Source organism: Gymnodraco acuticeps, unplaced genomic scaffold (genome assembly GCF_902827175.1).
Source record: "Gymnodraco acuticeps unplaced genomic scaffold, fGymAcu1.1, whole genome shotgun sequence".
Taxonomy (NCBI): Eukaryota; Metazoa; Chordata; class Actinopteri; order Perciformes; family Bathydraconidae; genus Gymnodraco; species Gymnodraco acuticeps.
The window spans coordinates 2,534,942-2,552,953 of record NW_022990335.1 but is presented as its reverse complement, the minus strand read 5'-3'; the positions used below and the strand labels follow the sequence as shown (position 1 = coordinate 2,552,953).

The 18,012-nt window shown below is 41.5% G+C and overlaps 2 protein-coding genes across 4 annotated transcripts in view; both read left to right on the top strand.

Annotated features, from left to right (window-relative positions):
• wfdc1 (WAP four-disulfide core domain 1) overlaps nt 1-9,718 on the top strand; it is a 30,642-nt gene extending 20,924 nt beyond the window's left edge. For 2 of the 3 annotated variants that reach the window (XM_034223308.1, XM_034223309.1), the window contains exons 2-7: nt 6,886-7,081; nt 7,224-7,307; nt 7,743-7,883; nt 8,186-8,236; nt 8,336-8,395; nt 8,497-9,718. In XM_034223308.1, coding sequence (XP_034079199.1) covers nt 6,886-7,081; nt 7,224-7,307; nt 7,743-7,883; nt 8,186-8,236; nt 8,336-8,394 — 531 coding nt within the window. In that variant the 3' untranslated portion in view covers nt 8,395; nt 8,497-9,718. Of the gene's footprint in view, nt 1-6,885; nt 7,082-7,223; nt 7,308-7,742; nt 7,884-8,185; nt 8,246-8,335; nt 8,396-8,496 lie in introns of all 3 variants that reach the window. The other variant, XR_004569700.1, reaches the window with a different exon arrangement.
• A 1,414-nt stretch (nt 9,719-11,132) lies between these two features.
• dyrk4 (dual-specificity tyrosine-(Y)-phosphorylation regulated kinase 4) overlaps nt 11,133-18,012 on the top strand; it is a 43,982-nt gene continuing 37,102 nt past the window's right edge. The window contains exons 1-2 of the mRNA XM_034223300.1: nt 11,133-11,460; nt 12,020-12,089. Coding sequence (XP_034079191.1) covers nt 11,429-11,460; nt 12,020-12,089 — 102 coding nt within the window. The 5' untranslated portion in view covers nt 11,133-11,428. The remainder of the gene's footprint in view (nt 11,461-12,019; nt 12,090-18,012) is intronic.

The following is an 18,012-nucleotide window of genomic DNA, read 5'->3' as shown; positions in this document are numbered from 1 at the left end:
ACCTCGTTAGCTCAAATATAAACACCTGTGTCATGGAATACGATGATGTCATCACTCCAACTGACATGCGCAGCAGACTTCAGATAATGGTTAATGGTCTTGCCCTCAACAGCTCTACATCAATTATGGGGTGTCATCATATGCCGTCTCCATGGAACATCAAGAGAAGAGAGAGAGAGCGATCAAGAGGAGAGAGAGAGAGAGGGCGATCAAGAGAAGAGAGAGAGGGTGATAGAAGAGTGAGAGGGTGATCAAGAGAAGAGAGGGCGATCAAGAGAAGAGAGAGAGGGTGATAGAAGAGTGAGAAGGTGATCAAGAGAAGAGAGAGAGGGCGATCAATAGAAGAGAGAGAGGGCGAGCAATAGAAGAGAGAGAGGGCGAGCAAGAGAAGAGAGAGAGGGTGATAGAAGAGTGAGAGGGTGATCAAGAGAAGAGAGAGAGGGCGATCAAGAGAAGAGAGAGAGGGTGATAGAAGAGTGAGGGTGATCAAGAGAAGAGAGAGAGGGTGATAGAAGAGTGAGAGGGTGATCAAGAGAAGAGAAATAGGGTGATCAAGAGAAGAGAGAGAGGGCGAGCAAGAGAAGAGAGAGAAGAGAGAGAGGGCGATCAAGAGATGAGAGAGAGTCAAACTAAAGTGGAGACATGGCAGAAACCCTACAGTGAAGTGTTCTCCTGTGAGAGGGCGATCAAGAGAAGAGAGAGAGGGCGATCAAGAGGAGAGAGAGAGAGGGCGATCAAGAGAAGAGAAAGAGGGTGATCAAGAGAGAAGAGAGAGAGGGCGATCAATAGAAGAGAGAGAGGGCGATTAATAGAAGAGAGAGAGGGCAATCAAGAGAAGAGAGAGGGTGATCAAGAGAAGAGAGAGAGGGCGATCAAGAGAAGAGAGAGAGGGCGATAGAAGCTTGAGAGGGTGATCAAGAGAAGAGAGGGCGATCAAGAGAAGAGAGAGAGTAATGTAACCTGCTAATGTAATGTATAACTCCTATGAAAATGTTCAAAAAGTGCTCAAACTTCACATGTGTGCTAACAGTCCAGCCGTGAAGACATCTATGGGACAGTTTTGAGATTTCTTCAAATGCCGTTGCCATGGCAACACAATGCTCACCATGAAACACGGTTTTCTCATAACTTCAGTAAAAATGCTCCAAACGGCCCAAAACTTCACAGGTTTGGTAACGATGCAGCCATCAACGCATCTAAGCGTATTATGGGATGTCATCAAATGCCGTTGGCATGGCGACAGATCATTCGCCATCAAGTTAGTTAAAAAACTTTGCAGTTCAAATATCTGCTGCTTTTCCAAGCCTTTTTACTTTCTTTTCTTTTCTCATCACACATTCAAGCCCCCAGTGTTCATGTATTTTTTCAATCTAAATTCTTCACTTTCTTCTTACACATTACATTTCAGCATAGCAATTCAGCGTCAGCTTTTCAGCATAAAGCATTCCCACTAGCATATTCTTCAGGAATTGCATTCTCTAGTTTGGTCTATTCTTCATGCAAATAGTATCTTTAAAAGGAACTTTTTAATAAAATAATGTTCAACGTTCTACGCAATACTGTTTCAAAGACTCATAGCTACAGATATACCCAAACATATTGCAATATGAAACCCATGATACAACAAGTACAACAAGGAACAAGTGATGTTCAATTGAAATTAAAAAATATAGAGTACCGTGAAGGAACTTGAAGTTACTCTTTAAGCTCTAACTGTTTCTGCCGTGATTTGTTCCCTCCATACCCCCATGGTGTGAAGCCCCCATCTCACCCTTAAAAAAAAAACATCCACCCACTGAGCTCTCAGCTGCCAGAACGAATTAATGTGTGTTTAAAGTGAACACACATACGCACACAGTGTGAGTGATTCTAACATCAGCGCCAAACACTTGCTTTCGTTTTCCGGATGGTTTGTAAGAGCTGGTTTAGTAAGCCTGCCAAATAAACAGCACAGTTTTAATTACCATGCGCAACCCACAAGTTGATTATCTAATTATTAATCTAGTTTCAAGAAAAACACCACTCTCTGGCCCAATTTCAAACCACACCCTACCCACTCCCACTCCGTGTCGAGTGACACTCACAGCTAAATGAGGCTCCCTCCTGTCAGATGGAGGGTGTAAATCATACATGCTATGGAGTAAATACAGCGGCAAGCTTTGGAACAAACTCCCCTCTCTTCGGCAGAAACAGGAAATCCTGTAACTGTAACAACGGTTTCAAATCAGCATCTCTTGGACAAAATAAATAAATAAATAACTAAAATAAAACATCTTTAATTGTGTTACTTTTTTGTAAAGCTCTTTTAGTTTTAAACCTGATGTTTATAAGCTTCTTAGTTTTTGCAACAGTCTGTAAATATACACAACTTTACAATACAATTCACACATTTAACTTTTTCTAGACTAAACACATACGATCCTAAGTAAAAAAAAAATGAGGTTATCATGAGGTTGTTAACATCGCAATTTATCAGTGGATGTTTGCTGGAACGACTTGTACAGAACTCAGCTGCCAGGGTTCTCACACGCACCAAGCCCTGGGAGCACATCACCCCCACTCTATTCAACCTCCACTGGCTCCCGGTCAAGTCCCGCATCACCTACAAACTCCTCCTCCTCACCTACAAATCCCTCCATGCCCTCTCCCCGCAGTACCTCACAGATCTCCTCCACCCATACATCCCGTCCCGCACCCTTCGATCCTCAGACTCCGGCCTGCTCTCCATTCCCCATTCACGCCTCCGCACCTTCGGGGACCATGCCTTCAGTGTCGCTGCCCCCACCCTCTGGAACTCCCTCCCTGCAGAAATCCGCAACGCCCCTTCTCTCAACATTTTCAAATCAACCCTTAAAACTCATCTGTTCAACATCGCCTTCGAACAATAACTCACTCCACCCCCCCCCCCACTTACACTTCCATTTCTGCCCCCTGTTTTATGTTTTTTTAGTCCTTGTATGTTTCTTTGTAAAGCGACCTTGAGGTTATGAAAGGCGCTATATAAATTCAAGTTATTATTATTATTATTGTAAACAGCTTGTTTCCTGACGGACACACACAGCATTGAGTCCGGTCATGTAGTGCAGCAGGTGCAACCCAGTCTCACGGCATTTCGTGTTTTAGTGACAAAATTAATTTAATCTATTGATTCGTGTTCACCAACACGATTTTCGCATTTTTTTCGTGTGTCACACAGAGCGATTTTAAAAGCAATGTATTTCTATTGGTAGTATGTTTCGTGCCTGCACCATGTCTTTTTGTCCGGTAGGGTATTGGAATATCAGAAGCTGTGTGGTTCATAAAAACATTTTCTTACTCAATATCTTACCCTAAGCCTAACCCTATCCCTTTTATTTTAAATAGTATAATGTCGGAGTTTTTTTGCTCTCCGCGAGGAAAATAAATGGGGCTCAGAGCCTCAGAATACTGAAATCTGTATTTTTTGTCATCTTTTTTTCTTTCTAATTTATTATTATTTGGTGCAGGCACGAAACATACTACCACTACCACCGGTCTCGGTAGCATTCCAAGGAGCCAGGACATTGGAACAGTCCTTCTGTGGGACTCGATGACGTAGCATCCTTGAAATAGTGGCTCTGGATCATCCTTCCTTGACATTGAGAAACACCCTCAAACTACAGTTTTATATCCAGCGGACTACATGGATGTATAATAAGAACGGCGGACTCAGACCCGGCGCCAGAACAAATCTACAGAGAGAGCATATGATTTTCATGGGAGGGCACACAAAACCGTCATGTGCCACGGCACAATATTGTATCAAACAGCATGGCCAACAGCATGGCCAACAGCATTGCGTAAAGACGCACACCTATCGCAAATAAATACACAAATAATGGGCAACATAGAAACCACATTTGAAACATTGTGTGCGTGGCGGCACAAACACTGGTAACTCATGAGCAAGGCACACATTTGAAATAAAAACATAACAGCAACAGCTTTGCTGGGCCTTAAACTTGGGCAACCGTTGACTGGAGCAGCAAACATAATAATACAGAGCGACACCACATTATGCAGTGCGTACTAGCGTAACTCAGCCCCGGGGTTGCCGAGGTCAAGCTAGTAACATTAAGGCGATGAAAGAACTGCAGCTGATGGTGCTGCTGGCGACCTTGCACCTGCCGTTGCAGCAGCACCATCGGCTGCAGTTCTTTCATTGCGATTCATTTTGAATAAATCCTTAGACCTACTCGTGGTTTTAAGCCAATTTCTGACGTCCATTTTGTAATTTAAAACAGAAATGGGAGTCTACAGAATGCACAATAAAAATCACAAAAGACACATTAATTTATTTGACGTAGCCTACGATTTTTTTGTAGTTACTATCTGACATCACATACATCGTAGCATTAAACTTCACAGTTTATTTATAATAAAAATAAATGAAAAACATTTTTTATTTTATTTTTATAAATAAAAGAAAACGTGTTTATTGGGGGAGGGCAGGAATGTCAAATGGGAGGGCCTGGCCCTTTCTGGCCCTCCCACGGCGCCGGGTCTGGCAGACTACTGTATATACGCATCAAGAACACTTTGCACCGTGCTCTATGGGGTTGTTTTATGCTTTATAAACGTGGATAACAGAGAAACATATTCTTCATGAACGAGGTTGGAATTTAAATAAAAAAGGAAAGTGAAACTTATGCTTGTCACCCTCCGGTCCACACGTATTAATCCACATGAATCCCAATACGTATGATTGTATGAAAATATCTTAAAATAAATACAAATGTATTTATTATAAAGGTGTTAGCCCTTAACATCTATCACTGTGTATATCACCATTATTAAAACATATTTTAAAAGTTTAAGAAACCCCACACAGCTGACTGAGCTGAGTAAACACTATGAAATGTTAACTGAATTTGATCATTTCAGTAAAAAAGTAACGTTCATATTTCTCCTTGTGATTATTATAGTGTTGAACATTCAAAACAAAGCACTTTGACAAGTTACCACATAAGTTGTAAAATGCTTAATAAGCACTGTAACTTTCATGATATCATTTCTCGGTCATAATCGGTTGTTTCCGTGAACGGCCGAATGTTGTATGACGGTAAATGCTACGGCCGCAAGGCATTGTGGGATAGCATTTTCTCCTTTTCTTTCGTAAAGGAAGGGAGTGGGTTATCAAGCCCTCAAACAGCGAGTCTGCATCGGTGCTAACTTCACCTGCTGCCCTACCTGACCGGACTCAACGCTGTGTGTGTCTGTCATGAAACACGCTGTTTACAAACAGTTCCTGCAAACATTCACTGATACATTTTATTTTAGTTATTCATTTTATTTTTTGTCTAAGAGATGCTGATTTGAAATCGTTGTTACATACAATTACGGCATTTCCTGTTTCTGCCGGAGAGAGGAGAGTATGTTCCAAAGCTTGCCGCTGTATTTACACCATAGACTGTAGATTTACACCCTCAACCTGAAAGGAGGGAGCCTCGTTAAACTGCGAGTGTCACTCCGCCACGGAGTTCACTCCGTCACGGAGTGGGTAGGGTGTGATTTGGAATTGGGCCTAAACTAAACTGACAATTCGACTGCAGCCTCGCTGTTTGAGGACTTGATAACCCACTCCCCCTCCACACTCGTTGGTTTGGAACAACACTTAATGTGGCGGACCCTCCGCGCGAATGCGCAAACGGAGGGGTAGTGGGTAGTGGGTGGGGCGCGCAGACGCATGACAGGTAGTGGGTAGGGTATAGGGGGTGGATTGGAATTGGGTCATAGTCTCCCGCTCCCTTACCAAATGAATGGCTGAGACTGTATCGTCAGGAAAAAAACACCCACATGACTGAAAAGACATACATTCACTAACCCTCTGGCTGTGCTTGTTTTTCATTGACACTGCATGTGTTCCTATAACAAACAACTCTGCAGGAATCAAATATGAAGCATTGGAATGATGTTTAAAAAGGGATCAAATATCAAAACTAACTTTTACATAACTTCCTTCGCCGTAGAAGTGCAAAGTGTTCAAAGATATCCACCTAGCACCCAACAAATGGCCTATAATATAAATGTCCTTTTAGATTTTAGACCAAACAGCTGTGTAGGTTGCTATTTTAGCAGTAAGAAGATAGGAGTTAAATTAACTTGCTCACTCTGTAGGGTGTCATACAACAGCCTATACAGTGTGAGAAAGTATGAGTTATTGTTTAGTCTATGAGGGCTGTGTTTCTTGGAATTTTGTTATAATATCATCCATGTGTACATAAACCAGATCAGATTATACTTTGGCACAAATCATGTGATATTTGATACCAGCCGTGTTAAAACCAACAAATGATTTCCCCGACAAGTATAAACCAATAAGCAGGAAACATTTAAGAGCTGCAGCTTGGTGAAAAACAGTTTAACAACAGAGGCTGTGGCTGTGATAGAGATCTCGTTATGTTAGCCTCTGCAAAGCATACAAAGCAGATCAGTGCAGAAATGTGTGTGTTGCTGTTTGTGCACTCACGCATACACATGCATGTGTTACCAAAGCCGTCGTAGTTTGTGAAGTGTGTCTTTGCTTGGCTCAGGGTTCTGTGCCCTACTTTCCACCTCTCATGATCACCAGGGATGTGTTTGTTCCCTCAGTGAATTACCTTACCAATCCAGGTCAAGACGTTAGCAGGCAGGCATGCATACTGAAGCCTACAGTGCTAGCCCTGCTTTGCTCTGATGAAAAGATCACACAGATCCCTTGCTGCTCTCTGGTGGCCAAAACGTGCACTTTATGTCCACTCCAAAATTACAAGTCGTGTTTCAGTTAAGAACTTAATAAGACGTTACATTTAGTATCAATTAGCGTTCACATAAATTATTAACAACAATTAACAAACATGGACATTGGTCTCATTTTCTCTCCCTCAGGACTACGAGTACCCCAACCACCCTCAGTCCACACAGCACCAGAAGAATGACCGGTGTCCACCGCCTCCCCAGATGCTGCCAGAGAGAGCCTGTGAGGTGCCGGGCTGCCGCTCAGACTCAGAGTGTGAGCGCCATAAACGCTGCTGCTACAACGGATGCATCTACTCCTGCTTGGAGTCTGTCCAGCCACCACCAGGTCAGCAACACCTTAAGACACATGCGGACACATACAAGTGTTTGCATCTTAATCTACTTGGAAATTGGTCCATTATTGTTTCTCTGTTTGAAATGATGTTAACCAGCATTTTATTGGCTGTGGTTCTGTGTTTTCTGAACAGTGTTGGACTGGCTGGTGCAGCCCAAGCCTCGGTGGTTAGGGGGCAATGGCTGGCTGTTAGACGGGCCTGAAGAGGTTCTGCAGGGTGAGTACTCACACGTATATTGGGACTTGTAGCTCAATGGTCAACCAGCATGACTTTAAAAAACTCTTACCTAACTTCTCAAAATTAGAATGCATCTTCGGACTTCCCAAACAGAACAAAATAGGTTTTTGTTTGATTTTACCATAGCTTTACTCACCTGTCATGTCAAGGTAAAAGTCTTTTTTCGAGTCTATCCTCTTGAACTACAACATCAAGTCTCATATGATCCCTGTGAATAAAATCCATATGATGACATTACACCGCATATATAAAAAAAAACGGGCTATTCTCTCGAAGTTTGCAGAGTTTGGATGCTATAAATTTGAGTGAGAAATGTATACATAGACATGACAGGTTAAAGGAGGTAAATATAAAAAAGTAATGTACTAACCACATATTCAACAAAATGACACTGGTGTGTTTCATGCCCAATAGCTGAGGCCTGCAGCACAACGGAGGATGGAGACGAGCCTCTTCACTGTCCTACGGGTTACGAGTGCCACATCATCAACCAAGGAAACCCTGCAGCAGGCATCCCAAACCGGGGACAGTGCATCAAGCAACGTGGCAATTCAGGTACGGCTAAACTATACTTCTGTTAACTTAAATAGCTGAATGGTTGACAATGGCAATGTGTTATAGCGTTGAATCCAGGCCTTTGACATACCTAATTCCCTATCTTAATTTCAGCAGGATGCTGTGAGGGGCCACGTTTTTCCTATTAAAACGATCTTAAAATATACAAATTGGAGTGACTTTTCAGAACAATGCCTGAACTTGTGATCTATAGCTAAGGGGTTGGCTTAAGTACAATGTCTACCATTTGGAGATCAGGTTTAAGTCTCTTATTTTGTATTCCCATTTTGGCCTTATTAAAGATGGACGTGGTCTGAGGCACAAATACTACAAGGACTACAAGGACTACTTAGGTAAGTGAGGTAATGTAGACTAGCTGAAAACCTTTACTTTGACCAAATCAGTAATAAGTGCCAATCTGCCTGACATGATGATGGGTCTTTCACTGACAGGTACCAGCTCGAGCAACGCAGTGCGCTACGAAAAACATCACCAAAAGCACCTTGGATGAAGTATGTTTCCAGCCACTTTAAACTATCAAAAACCAAAGACCAAATGCACCTGTATCTCCCGCTCGACAAAGCCTTATGTTTTCTTAATTATCTGTTCTCAGATCAACCTGACCTCAGACTCAGCTACGACCATAACTCAACTTCAGACATCAGCCCAATTCTGTTCAATCATCTTTCACCACACCTGAACCAGGATCAGATTTGACCGTTTTCCATGGCCTACAGTTGCTACCTCCTCTTTGCAAAGCCCTGTATTTCAGCCTGACCTCCACCTTTGGGAGAGAAGTCTGATATATCTACAATACACAGCCAAAGAAATAAGTGTTTTTCTTCTGTCTCTCTGCCTGGTGTTTGTTAATGAATGGAGTAGAATGTGTTGGGTGTGCACCAAAGCTGTTCATCAAATGTCTCAAAAGGAACCAATGCCATTTTTTGTTTGTTTATACACAACCCTCCCTCTCCCTGCAACTCTTTCTTATTCTTGAAATCACACCCTCTAACCTTGAGGCTGGTCAGCAGAAACAATCTAAACCATGCGGGTGTATTACTTATATTTCTGTATTTTTTTCATATGGACGGTGCTCAAATGTCCTGATCTGTAATCTGGAACGTTTTATTGACAAATAGAACAACTTCCAGCTGCAGTGGTTCTCATTGTTAAATTAAAACCAAATGTTTTTTAATATTCAGACTAATTAATCAGAATGTGTCCAATAACTGTGTGGATTGTGTCAGTTTGAAAATATTTGGAACAGCTGTAGATAGTAATGGCCAACAGATGCTGACTGTTACTTCAAAATAAGATACAATTGTTTCGTCTGTAATTTGATACTGAAAGGTAGATTAGGGGTTAATTTTGCAATCAAAACAAAAATGGATGTTTTATATCTGTGAATAATGTCCTGAAATTAATTTAATGCAGTTAGATTGTTGGAACATTTTATAATTTTAAGTAATTATATAACATTATTTAAAAAATACTTGGCTTTCTACACTATCTCATCCCCTGTTGCAGTGCGGGAAAGGGCTTTTGCACAGAGCAGATGTTTGAAACTGGTCAAAAATCTTCTATGTTACTATTAAACTTTACTTGCATGATCAAATCGCTATTGTCTTTGTTATAAATGCAAGTGATGCTCACTTATATTGCTGCCTATAATAATACCAATAGGATAAAAAGCTGGTCACATAATAGACTGAGGGGTCAAACTAAAAGCTGTTAACCATACTCTGTGTGCAGAGCTAAAGTGGAGTCTGATTGTTATCTGACTGGTGCTGTCATGTTGCCTTGATTATTCTAAATAAACCATATTGTTGAAATTAGTTTTGTGATGTTTTTCTGGTAGAGTAATTATTTTTTAGCAGTAGAAACAAATTTGAGATGAATAATGAGTTGAATTTGTAGAAATTCTATGTAAAGACCGAAAACATGAGGGATTTTGTTTTTGACAGTTTCAGGATATCCTCTAAAACAGTGGTTCCCAACCTTTTTTCCCAAGAGCCCCCCCAAATGACTCCTGTTGGAAGGGCCGCCCCCCCCCACACCACACACTCACAGGGGGGACGGGGGGGGCGGTAATTTTCGTTAAAGGAGGATGAAAGCGTAATTAAGGAGCACTATTGGAGTGACTTTGATGGTTATTGGACTCAGGATTAATTAATTTGGATTCCCGCTGTATGAAGAAATTAAAGGACGGCACAAGTGGAAACAATTCACAAAGGGATTAAACTGTTTAAAACACATGCTCAAAGGAAGCCGGATTTTGCCGATGTGTTTATGTGGATTCAAAAGTCGTAAATAATCTAAATGGAGGAGACCGATCTGATCGGAGCAACTGTGACAAATAATCCAACTGAAACCGGCATGGACAATGACTATATGTTTTAAAAATGCGCTTATCCAGCAAAGCCTGGTTTTGACACTTTACGGGCAGAAGAAACATTTCTATCAAAGAAAAAATTATACATTTTTGTATTTTTATGCCTTTAATAGCTACTAACTTGAATTTGTATTCAAATGAATTTTGCTTTTAGTGACAATCATGTATTGAGTTACAATTATATGTAAAAAAAAATAAAATAAAAATCTAAATATGATATTTGGCCTCAAATCATCTGAGGCCTGGCGCCTCAAGGGGGCGCGCCCCCCAGGTTGGGAACCACTAATCTAAAAAGTCAAATTTCCTTCTGATTAATCTAAATAGTATTCCAAACAAACCACATCATATGAATTCAGTATTATGCGTCATCAATTGAATCATCTGACCTTACAGTGTCTTAAAATTGTTTGCAACAGTATGAAATGTAGTCTTTTTTATACATTACATTTAATTTAGCTGATGCTTTTATCCAAAGCAACATCAAATAAGTGCAACAAAGCATAAAGATACAAACTCAGAACAACAAGAACAATGCAGTTTATTATTAGTAGGGTGAATCCATCCAGTGATCCATCCCATGTTTTTTATTTCTATATCATTCTTTCTTCTGGTGCAGTAGGCTATAGGCCACAGGGCATACATTTAAAACCAAATAATTAGGCCTAAAGGGCAACCATTTCAACATTCAGATCTGCATGAACCTTTTTAACATATGAATATAAGAGAACATGTTGTATAAGTATGCATCTGCATGTGGAAGTTAGAAATCCTTGTGTAAAACTAAACTTTGTACATTCAGGAAATGCTTTGTTATTGCAATGCTACACCGACATGTGGAAAATCTATAGCCCAGTGGGTGCCTGTCTCTCCTTTTGTCTAGCTCTCTCTCACCCTCTCCCCTCTCTCATAGCAGCGCTAGCACGGACGTAAGCACCTGCCTAAAAGCTGCGTCAGAGGGGAAAAAAGCAGAATCAAATTGTCAGTGAGTACATAGTGTGGCGAGTATAACAGCCATTGTTTTTGTATAAACCGGTGATGGTAACGCTCCGCAGCACACAGGCAGTGTTAGCACCGGGTCGGATACTTCAAACAAACTATTGGGCATGTCGCGCGTGACTGCCTCATCACCGCCACCTTGTTGATTTATTTCACCATGAGTGCGCCGAACAAATCATCCGACAAAAGGTTAGTGCGGAATTCTCCTGTAAGTAGGCTATGTGGAAGATAAATGTTCGTAGTTTGTTTATCTTCAACACAATGTTGTTGTGGTGTTTGTATCTTTCAGTATAATAATGATTTAAACTATAGCCTACATATTTTCATAGTTAGCAACATTTTTATTTTATGTCAAGTAGCTACCATTCAAAAATGTTGGAAACATCCACTTTTGACACCCCCATTAACTAGGCAGAGGATCTCAATGTGTTTAAAATGATACCAACATGTGCCCAGAAGGTGTCAGTGTAGTTTATGCAAAAGGCTGCACTAATGAAAAATGTTCTTACAGTTGTGACTCTATCAACAATGTAAGTATTCTAAACATTTAAATATGCTTTTCATCTCAGTCAAGGTCATGGGCAGCAAGGACAATATTGGCTGCATTTTACAAATGTGTTCACTTTTTAACAGTGACATGATACGCTTAACATAATTTAACACTTTTATTCATATGTTTCCATCCATAATATTGAACATAATTCCTTGTGCGCAAACATTTTTGACTAAAATGTCTTCTATTATACAGAATTGGCTCCAAAACTAAGCTGGAACGGCTACTAAAGGAGAGAAAAGGCACCTTTCCACTGCTGATCAAGGTATGAGGATTACTATTACTTTCTGACTAATCTATAGTATAATGTGCTTAGTACGTTTTTTGATAGGCTTGAGTTCAGTTATTTTCTTGACAACCTGACCGGTTCACTACTATAAGTTAAGTGGTGGTCATGTTTCTGTTTGGCTCCAAGCAACCCTACACCCTGTGTTGACCTCCAGGCCATTAAACAAATGTTATTTAGGAGATTGTGTGCACTCAGCGGAAGTGATTTATTAGGGAACATACTCTACCTTGTGATGTTGGCCTGCACCACTGAACCATTTGAGAGAGGTGGGAAGAGTAGACATACCCAACCTGGAGCCATTACAAGGCAGTCACTATACTGTATGTACTGTATATGCACTGACATCACCTAGCCCAGTCGTCTCTTCTTCCTAGAGAGTTTCACAACTCCAGCTCTGCCCTAAAAGGACCCATTCACGCAGCAGTGGACCGATTCTCACTCACTCAATAGGGTTTCAAAGCCCCTAAGATCTCGCTCACTGATTTCCTTTGGGACACTTTTGTACTTACTGTTGATTAAACTTTGAATACAGTTCGGAACATCACATGAGGCAGGACAGTCCACTGCAGCAGGAAAGACTGAAACCGTTTGATGTGGAACACTATGCAGGACTGTGCCGGTCACCTCAGTCTAAAGCTACCTCTGCTCAAACAGAGACGCTTTGATGTGGAAATAGATGAATAGAGTGGGAACACAATGTAGATAACATATGAATATTGGGCAACAGGGGCATCATGCAGACAACATAAAATGTGTGTGTGTGTGTGTGTGTGTGTGTGTGTGTGTGTGTGTGTGTGTGTGTGTGTGTGTGTGTGTGTGTGTGTGTGTGTGTGTGTGTGTGTGTGTGTGTGTGTGTGTGTGTGTGTGTGTGTGTGTGTGTGTGTGTGTGTGTGTGTGTGTGTGTGTGTGTGTGTGTGTGTGTGTGTGTGTGTGTGTGTGTGTGTGTGTGTGTGTGTGTGTGTGTGTGTGTGTGTGTGTGTGTGTGTGTGTGTGTGTGTGTGTGTGTGTGTGTGTGTGTGTGTGTGTGTGTGTGTGTGTGTGTGTGTGTTTCGCCAGGGTCAACTGTGAGTACTTTATTTTGGGAATATTGTTTGCTCAGAACCTTTTGACATTATAATAGAGTTAAATAACGGGAAAAGTTTCACCTCTTGGAAAATAACAATCAGGGCTCTGTGAGCTACTTTTTCTTTACCTGCTATTACACGGTCATTATTTAACTTCTCACTAAGAGCTTTGAGTGTATTCTACACAGGGCTGCCAGAAAGCACTCGGGGGAGGCGGGTGATGGAAAGATCAAATAAACAAAGAAAAATAAGGAAAAAGAGAGTAACAAAAGTAAACGGCATTCGAGGGTCCGTTCACCTCAGTGCACCTATTGTGCATTTTGAGTACAGACAAGTTACGCCCAATAGATTTGCTCAAGTACTGTACCACAGTACCATATTTCGTAATTGTTTTAATTTGAACATTTAAATGGCATGTTACTTTCCACTTCTACTCCACTGCATTTCAAAGGAAGTATTGTACTTACTTAGCAAGTTCAGATTTATGAAAAACAAGTGATCAATTATTTCAGATTAAACTATCCAACATGACACAAAGTAGTTAAAATGTGAGGTCACTGTCACTTTAAAATGTCTCCTACATGAAAAGCATCAATAATAATATTTCAATAATATAAGTCATAATAAAAGCTTTTTACATGAAAGAAAAGGTATTTCACATTAATAATCGAAGTACAGTGTGATTGTAATACTGTTGTGCTATTCCTAAAGTAAGTAAGTACTTTGACTCAAGTATAACATCTGTGTACTTACTTAACAGAGGTATTAGCTGTGACTGACAGCAGGAGAGGGAGGTACAGACACTCCTCAGTCACCCCCGCTGGAGAGACAGATAGGGCCCGCTCGTCTGAATTGGACTGGCACTGTGTGTGTGTGTGTGTGTGTGTGTGTGTGTGTGTGTGTGTGTGTGTGTGTGTGTGTGTGTGTGTGTGTGTGTGTGTGTGTGTGTGTGTGTGTGTGTGTGTGTGTGTGTGTGTGTGTGTGTGTGTGTGTGTGTGTGTGTGTGTGTGTGTGTGTGTGTGTGTGTGTGTGTGTGTGTGTGTGTGTGTGTGTGTGTGTGTGTGTGTGTGTGTGTGTGTGTGTGTGTGTGTGGTGTGTGTGTGTGTGTGTGTGTGTGTGTGTGGTGTGTGTGTGTGTGTGTGTGTTGTGTGTGTGTGTGTGTGTGTGTGTGTGTGTGTGTGTGTGTGTGTGTGTGTGTGTGTGTGTGTGTGTGTGTGTGTGTGTGTGTGTGTGTGTGTGTGTGTGTGTGTGTGTGTGTGTGTGAGAAGGGGGCCTTTAAAAGAGGTCAAAAGAGGCCGATGAGAAACAGCAATAATATCCATCATGACAGAAAAGCGTAGATTAAAAACCAACCTCAAACTTTAGTATTCCAAGTTACATGTAGATATTGCATTATGCAGGGTGCGTTGACTGCTCTCTCCAGTGCTTAATCCCATCCTGGTACTTGTATTTGCTTTGAACTCAGCATTTCTTTAAAAGGCCCCCTATATTCTCATTAATAAGCAATGCAACTGCCAACAGATTATTAAACCTGATGACGTTCAAAAAAGAAACGACACTACTCTTTGAACATCAGTGAGAAACTCCAGAAAGAGCTGCGTTTGATGCATCATTTGAACCTATGAGTAAAATGTTCTCGAAGTGAAGTAAGGATATCAATAGAGCGCATTTGCGTCATTATAAAGCACTGACACAAGCAGCTGCTCTGAGCAGATGCACCCCTTCAAGATGTGAAACACCTTGAGACTACCAGGCAGTATGTTTTCATATTTGCAACTTTTACACGATATGACTCACTGCTAAAGTCCATATTCGGCATTTCAGCCTTATTTTTATATCATAAAGAGTAGTCAGAGGCTTCCAATAAAGTGCTTCATTTTACTTTATAGATAAACATTACTTATTTCTGAGTAATCGTCCACTCGCTGAGATTCAGGGCAAAATATTATTACAGTAGTGGGTCTGCAGTACTGATATAAATTCATGCTGGATTATGCTTATTGTCTAGGGATTTGGATATATGCAGCTAGCGTGTCCTATTTTCAGGATTCTTGAACGTTTTTTTCCATCTGCTGATTATTTTCTCAGTTAATCTATGTCTTTAACAGCCATAAACTGAAAAAAACTGCTAACTTTACTGGAGCAACTGGAACAAGAAAATGTATGGTGTAACCATTGATCGATCAACAAAGCAGTTACATTTATTTTGTTGATCTGTTGGTCTTTTAATGATTAAAGTAGAGTACAAGTAGAGCTTGATTAAAATGTAATTAAGCTCTACTTGCATCCCTATATAAAGGCAAAATAAATACACTCTGAATCTTTAGATGACCAGTTGCGTTTACCAGTATTTCACTACGCCAATCAATAATTATCAGTTGCAGTGACAAATGTGTTTTTCCACCATGTTAGCTAGCTAACATTCCCTCAGATACAAAAATAGTCACTTGGGCCCTTTCTCATTTCTCTAACTCCCCTCCTCGACTCCTATCCTCGAGACTTAGTCCCGCCCGCAGGAGATGCGAGCGGAGGAGCTGAGGAGGGGAGCCGAGGAGAGAGGAGGGGAAGCAGCAGGCGGTTAGAGAAATGAGAACTCCTCTCCTCTGAGCGGTCATTTTAAAGAGACGTCCATTAATGATGACAGGAAGCACAGCAGCCCTCTGTCTGTCTGTGTTCATGACCACTTATATATTTACTTTTAATTCATTCACAGTGCGGTATAATGAGACAATAACAGGCTACAGATGCGGACACACACACACACACACACACACACACACACACACACACACACACACACACACACACACACACACACACACACACACGTATATAAATATATACAATTTCAGAATCAAACAGAGCACTGATAATAACGTAACACTATCAGAGACTGGATATATCCCCCCCCCCCTCTCTGGTCGCTACAATGAGGAAAATAAATTACGGGCCAAAAGTTTTATTTACAAGTATTACAAGTAAGCAGAGGACACCAAACCAACTGAGACCTGTCTGTCCGCTGCATCTACGCACACACTGTACCACACACACCAACAGCTCCTAAAGCATATAATCAGGCTACAGCCGTTGTGTATTTTATTATGTGAAGCACTGAATGGTTTTAGAAAAATATCGACTCTTTGTTTGTAGATATCTACTAAACTAAGGCAAATAAAGAGAGTAGGCCTGTTATACTGAGTGATATATATTATACACACTGCTCTGCTTTCTGCACGGACAGCTGTTCTCTCTGTAAACATCGCGTCGCGATGAGAGCAGTTAGTAAAATAATATCCAGGGGATGCATGCAGAGCTGTCATTGGCTGAGATAAGTCCGGCCGTGCGTCACGACTCTTTGAAACATCTCTGTTGCCGGAAATGCATCCGCGAAGGAGCCGTGAAGGACCGTGGAGGACCCATCAGTGTATCCTCGGTTATAGCTCCTCCAGAGAGCCTCCTCGATGCTCGATGCTCGGTCCTCGGAGTGCATTTAGAGAAATGAGATGTCCTTCAACATGGCGTGCTAAAATGTATTTCCGGGTCACTACCGGAGGACCGAGGAGTCGAGGAGGGGGATTTGATGAAATGAGAAAGGGCCTTTCTAATCGTTCTTTGAAACTAAAACGTGATGTGGAGTCAACAATGCTCTGCCAGTAAAATCTCAAACCTGTATGGTGAGGAAATAGGATCCTGAATACATTAAATTTGGATTCAGTATGGCAAGCCGTGAGGATAAGCAGAATATTATTTGTTGTCATTACATCTGATAGTGGCAAAACACAAATTAACAACAATTGTTTTCCCTTATATCTTTGGGAAGGGGGAATTATTTTAACAATCGGATGTGGTTATCAGTTATTGTTTATCAGGGCACACGCATACACCTGGCGGGAGAGGGCCTTCCCATTATTCTGATGAACCCTGCCCCTGATAGGGTTTCTCATCACAGCTCTGTCCTTTGTTGACACCGGACCCCCTGAATTAAGAGCGGTCAATTAGAGGGAGCTCACCTTTGCTGAATTACACACTGATATCAGTGTCACAGTGCACAGGGTTCACACTGCCACACACTGTATGAATTATATTATAACCAATATGATGCCAACTTCCTTGTCACCTCTTTGTCTGACGTGTTTGTATGCATTCACGTACAGAACAGCCTGTGGCTTGTTGTCAGGGTCGTCACATGGCGCTTGCTTCTCAACATGTGAGTCTCCGTGTAGCGCCGTAATAAAGAGCATCATCCTCGATGCTGTGTATGACTACGCTCCCTCCCACTGGTCCACACAGCGCTGGGAAGCTGTGTTTGGCCTTATGCTGCCCAGCCTGAGCCTACTTGGGCTGCTATGGCACAGCTGCACATTTCCATAGTGAGGATGTGCTCACCATCCTCTGCATGGAGAGGACAGCTGGACTGAGACACTCCCCAAGTCTGACAAGCATTAATTGGATTTACAGAAGAATGCTGGGTAAACAGCCACCCAGGGAGATTTGTTAATGAGTGCCTGGCTTGGTTGCATGAAGCGTCTGTTTTCCTTTAACGGTGAGTCATGCAAAGCAGAGCTGTTGAGCAGGGTATGCCAACGTCCTCCCCCTTCACACCCTCTCCTTCCATCTCAAGGCTCGGGAGTGTTGTTGTGTAATACATTACATTACATTGCATTTAGCTGACGCTTTTATCCAAAGCGACTTACAATAAGTACATTCGACCAGGAAGACACAACCTTGAAGAAAACAGAATCATATAAGTACATCAGGTTTCATAGTGTGTGAGGTCTTATTTAAATGGTGTTATATAAGAGCATTGGTTGCTGTTCATAATCACAATATATCTT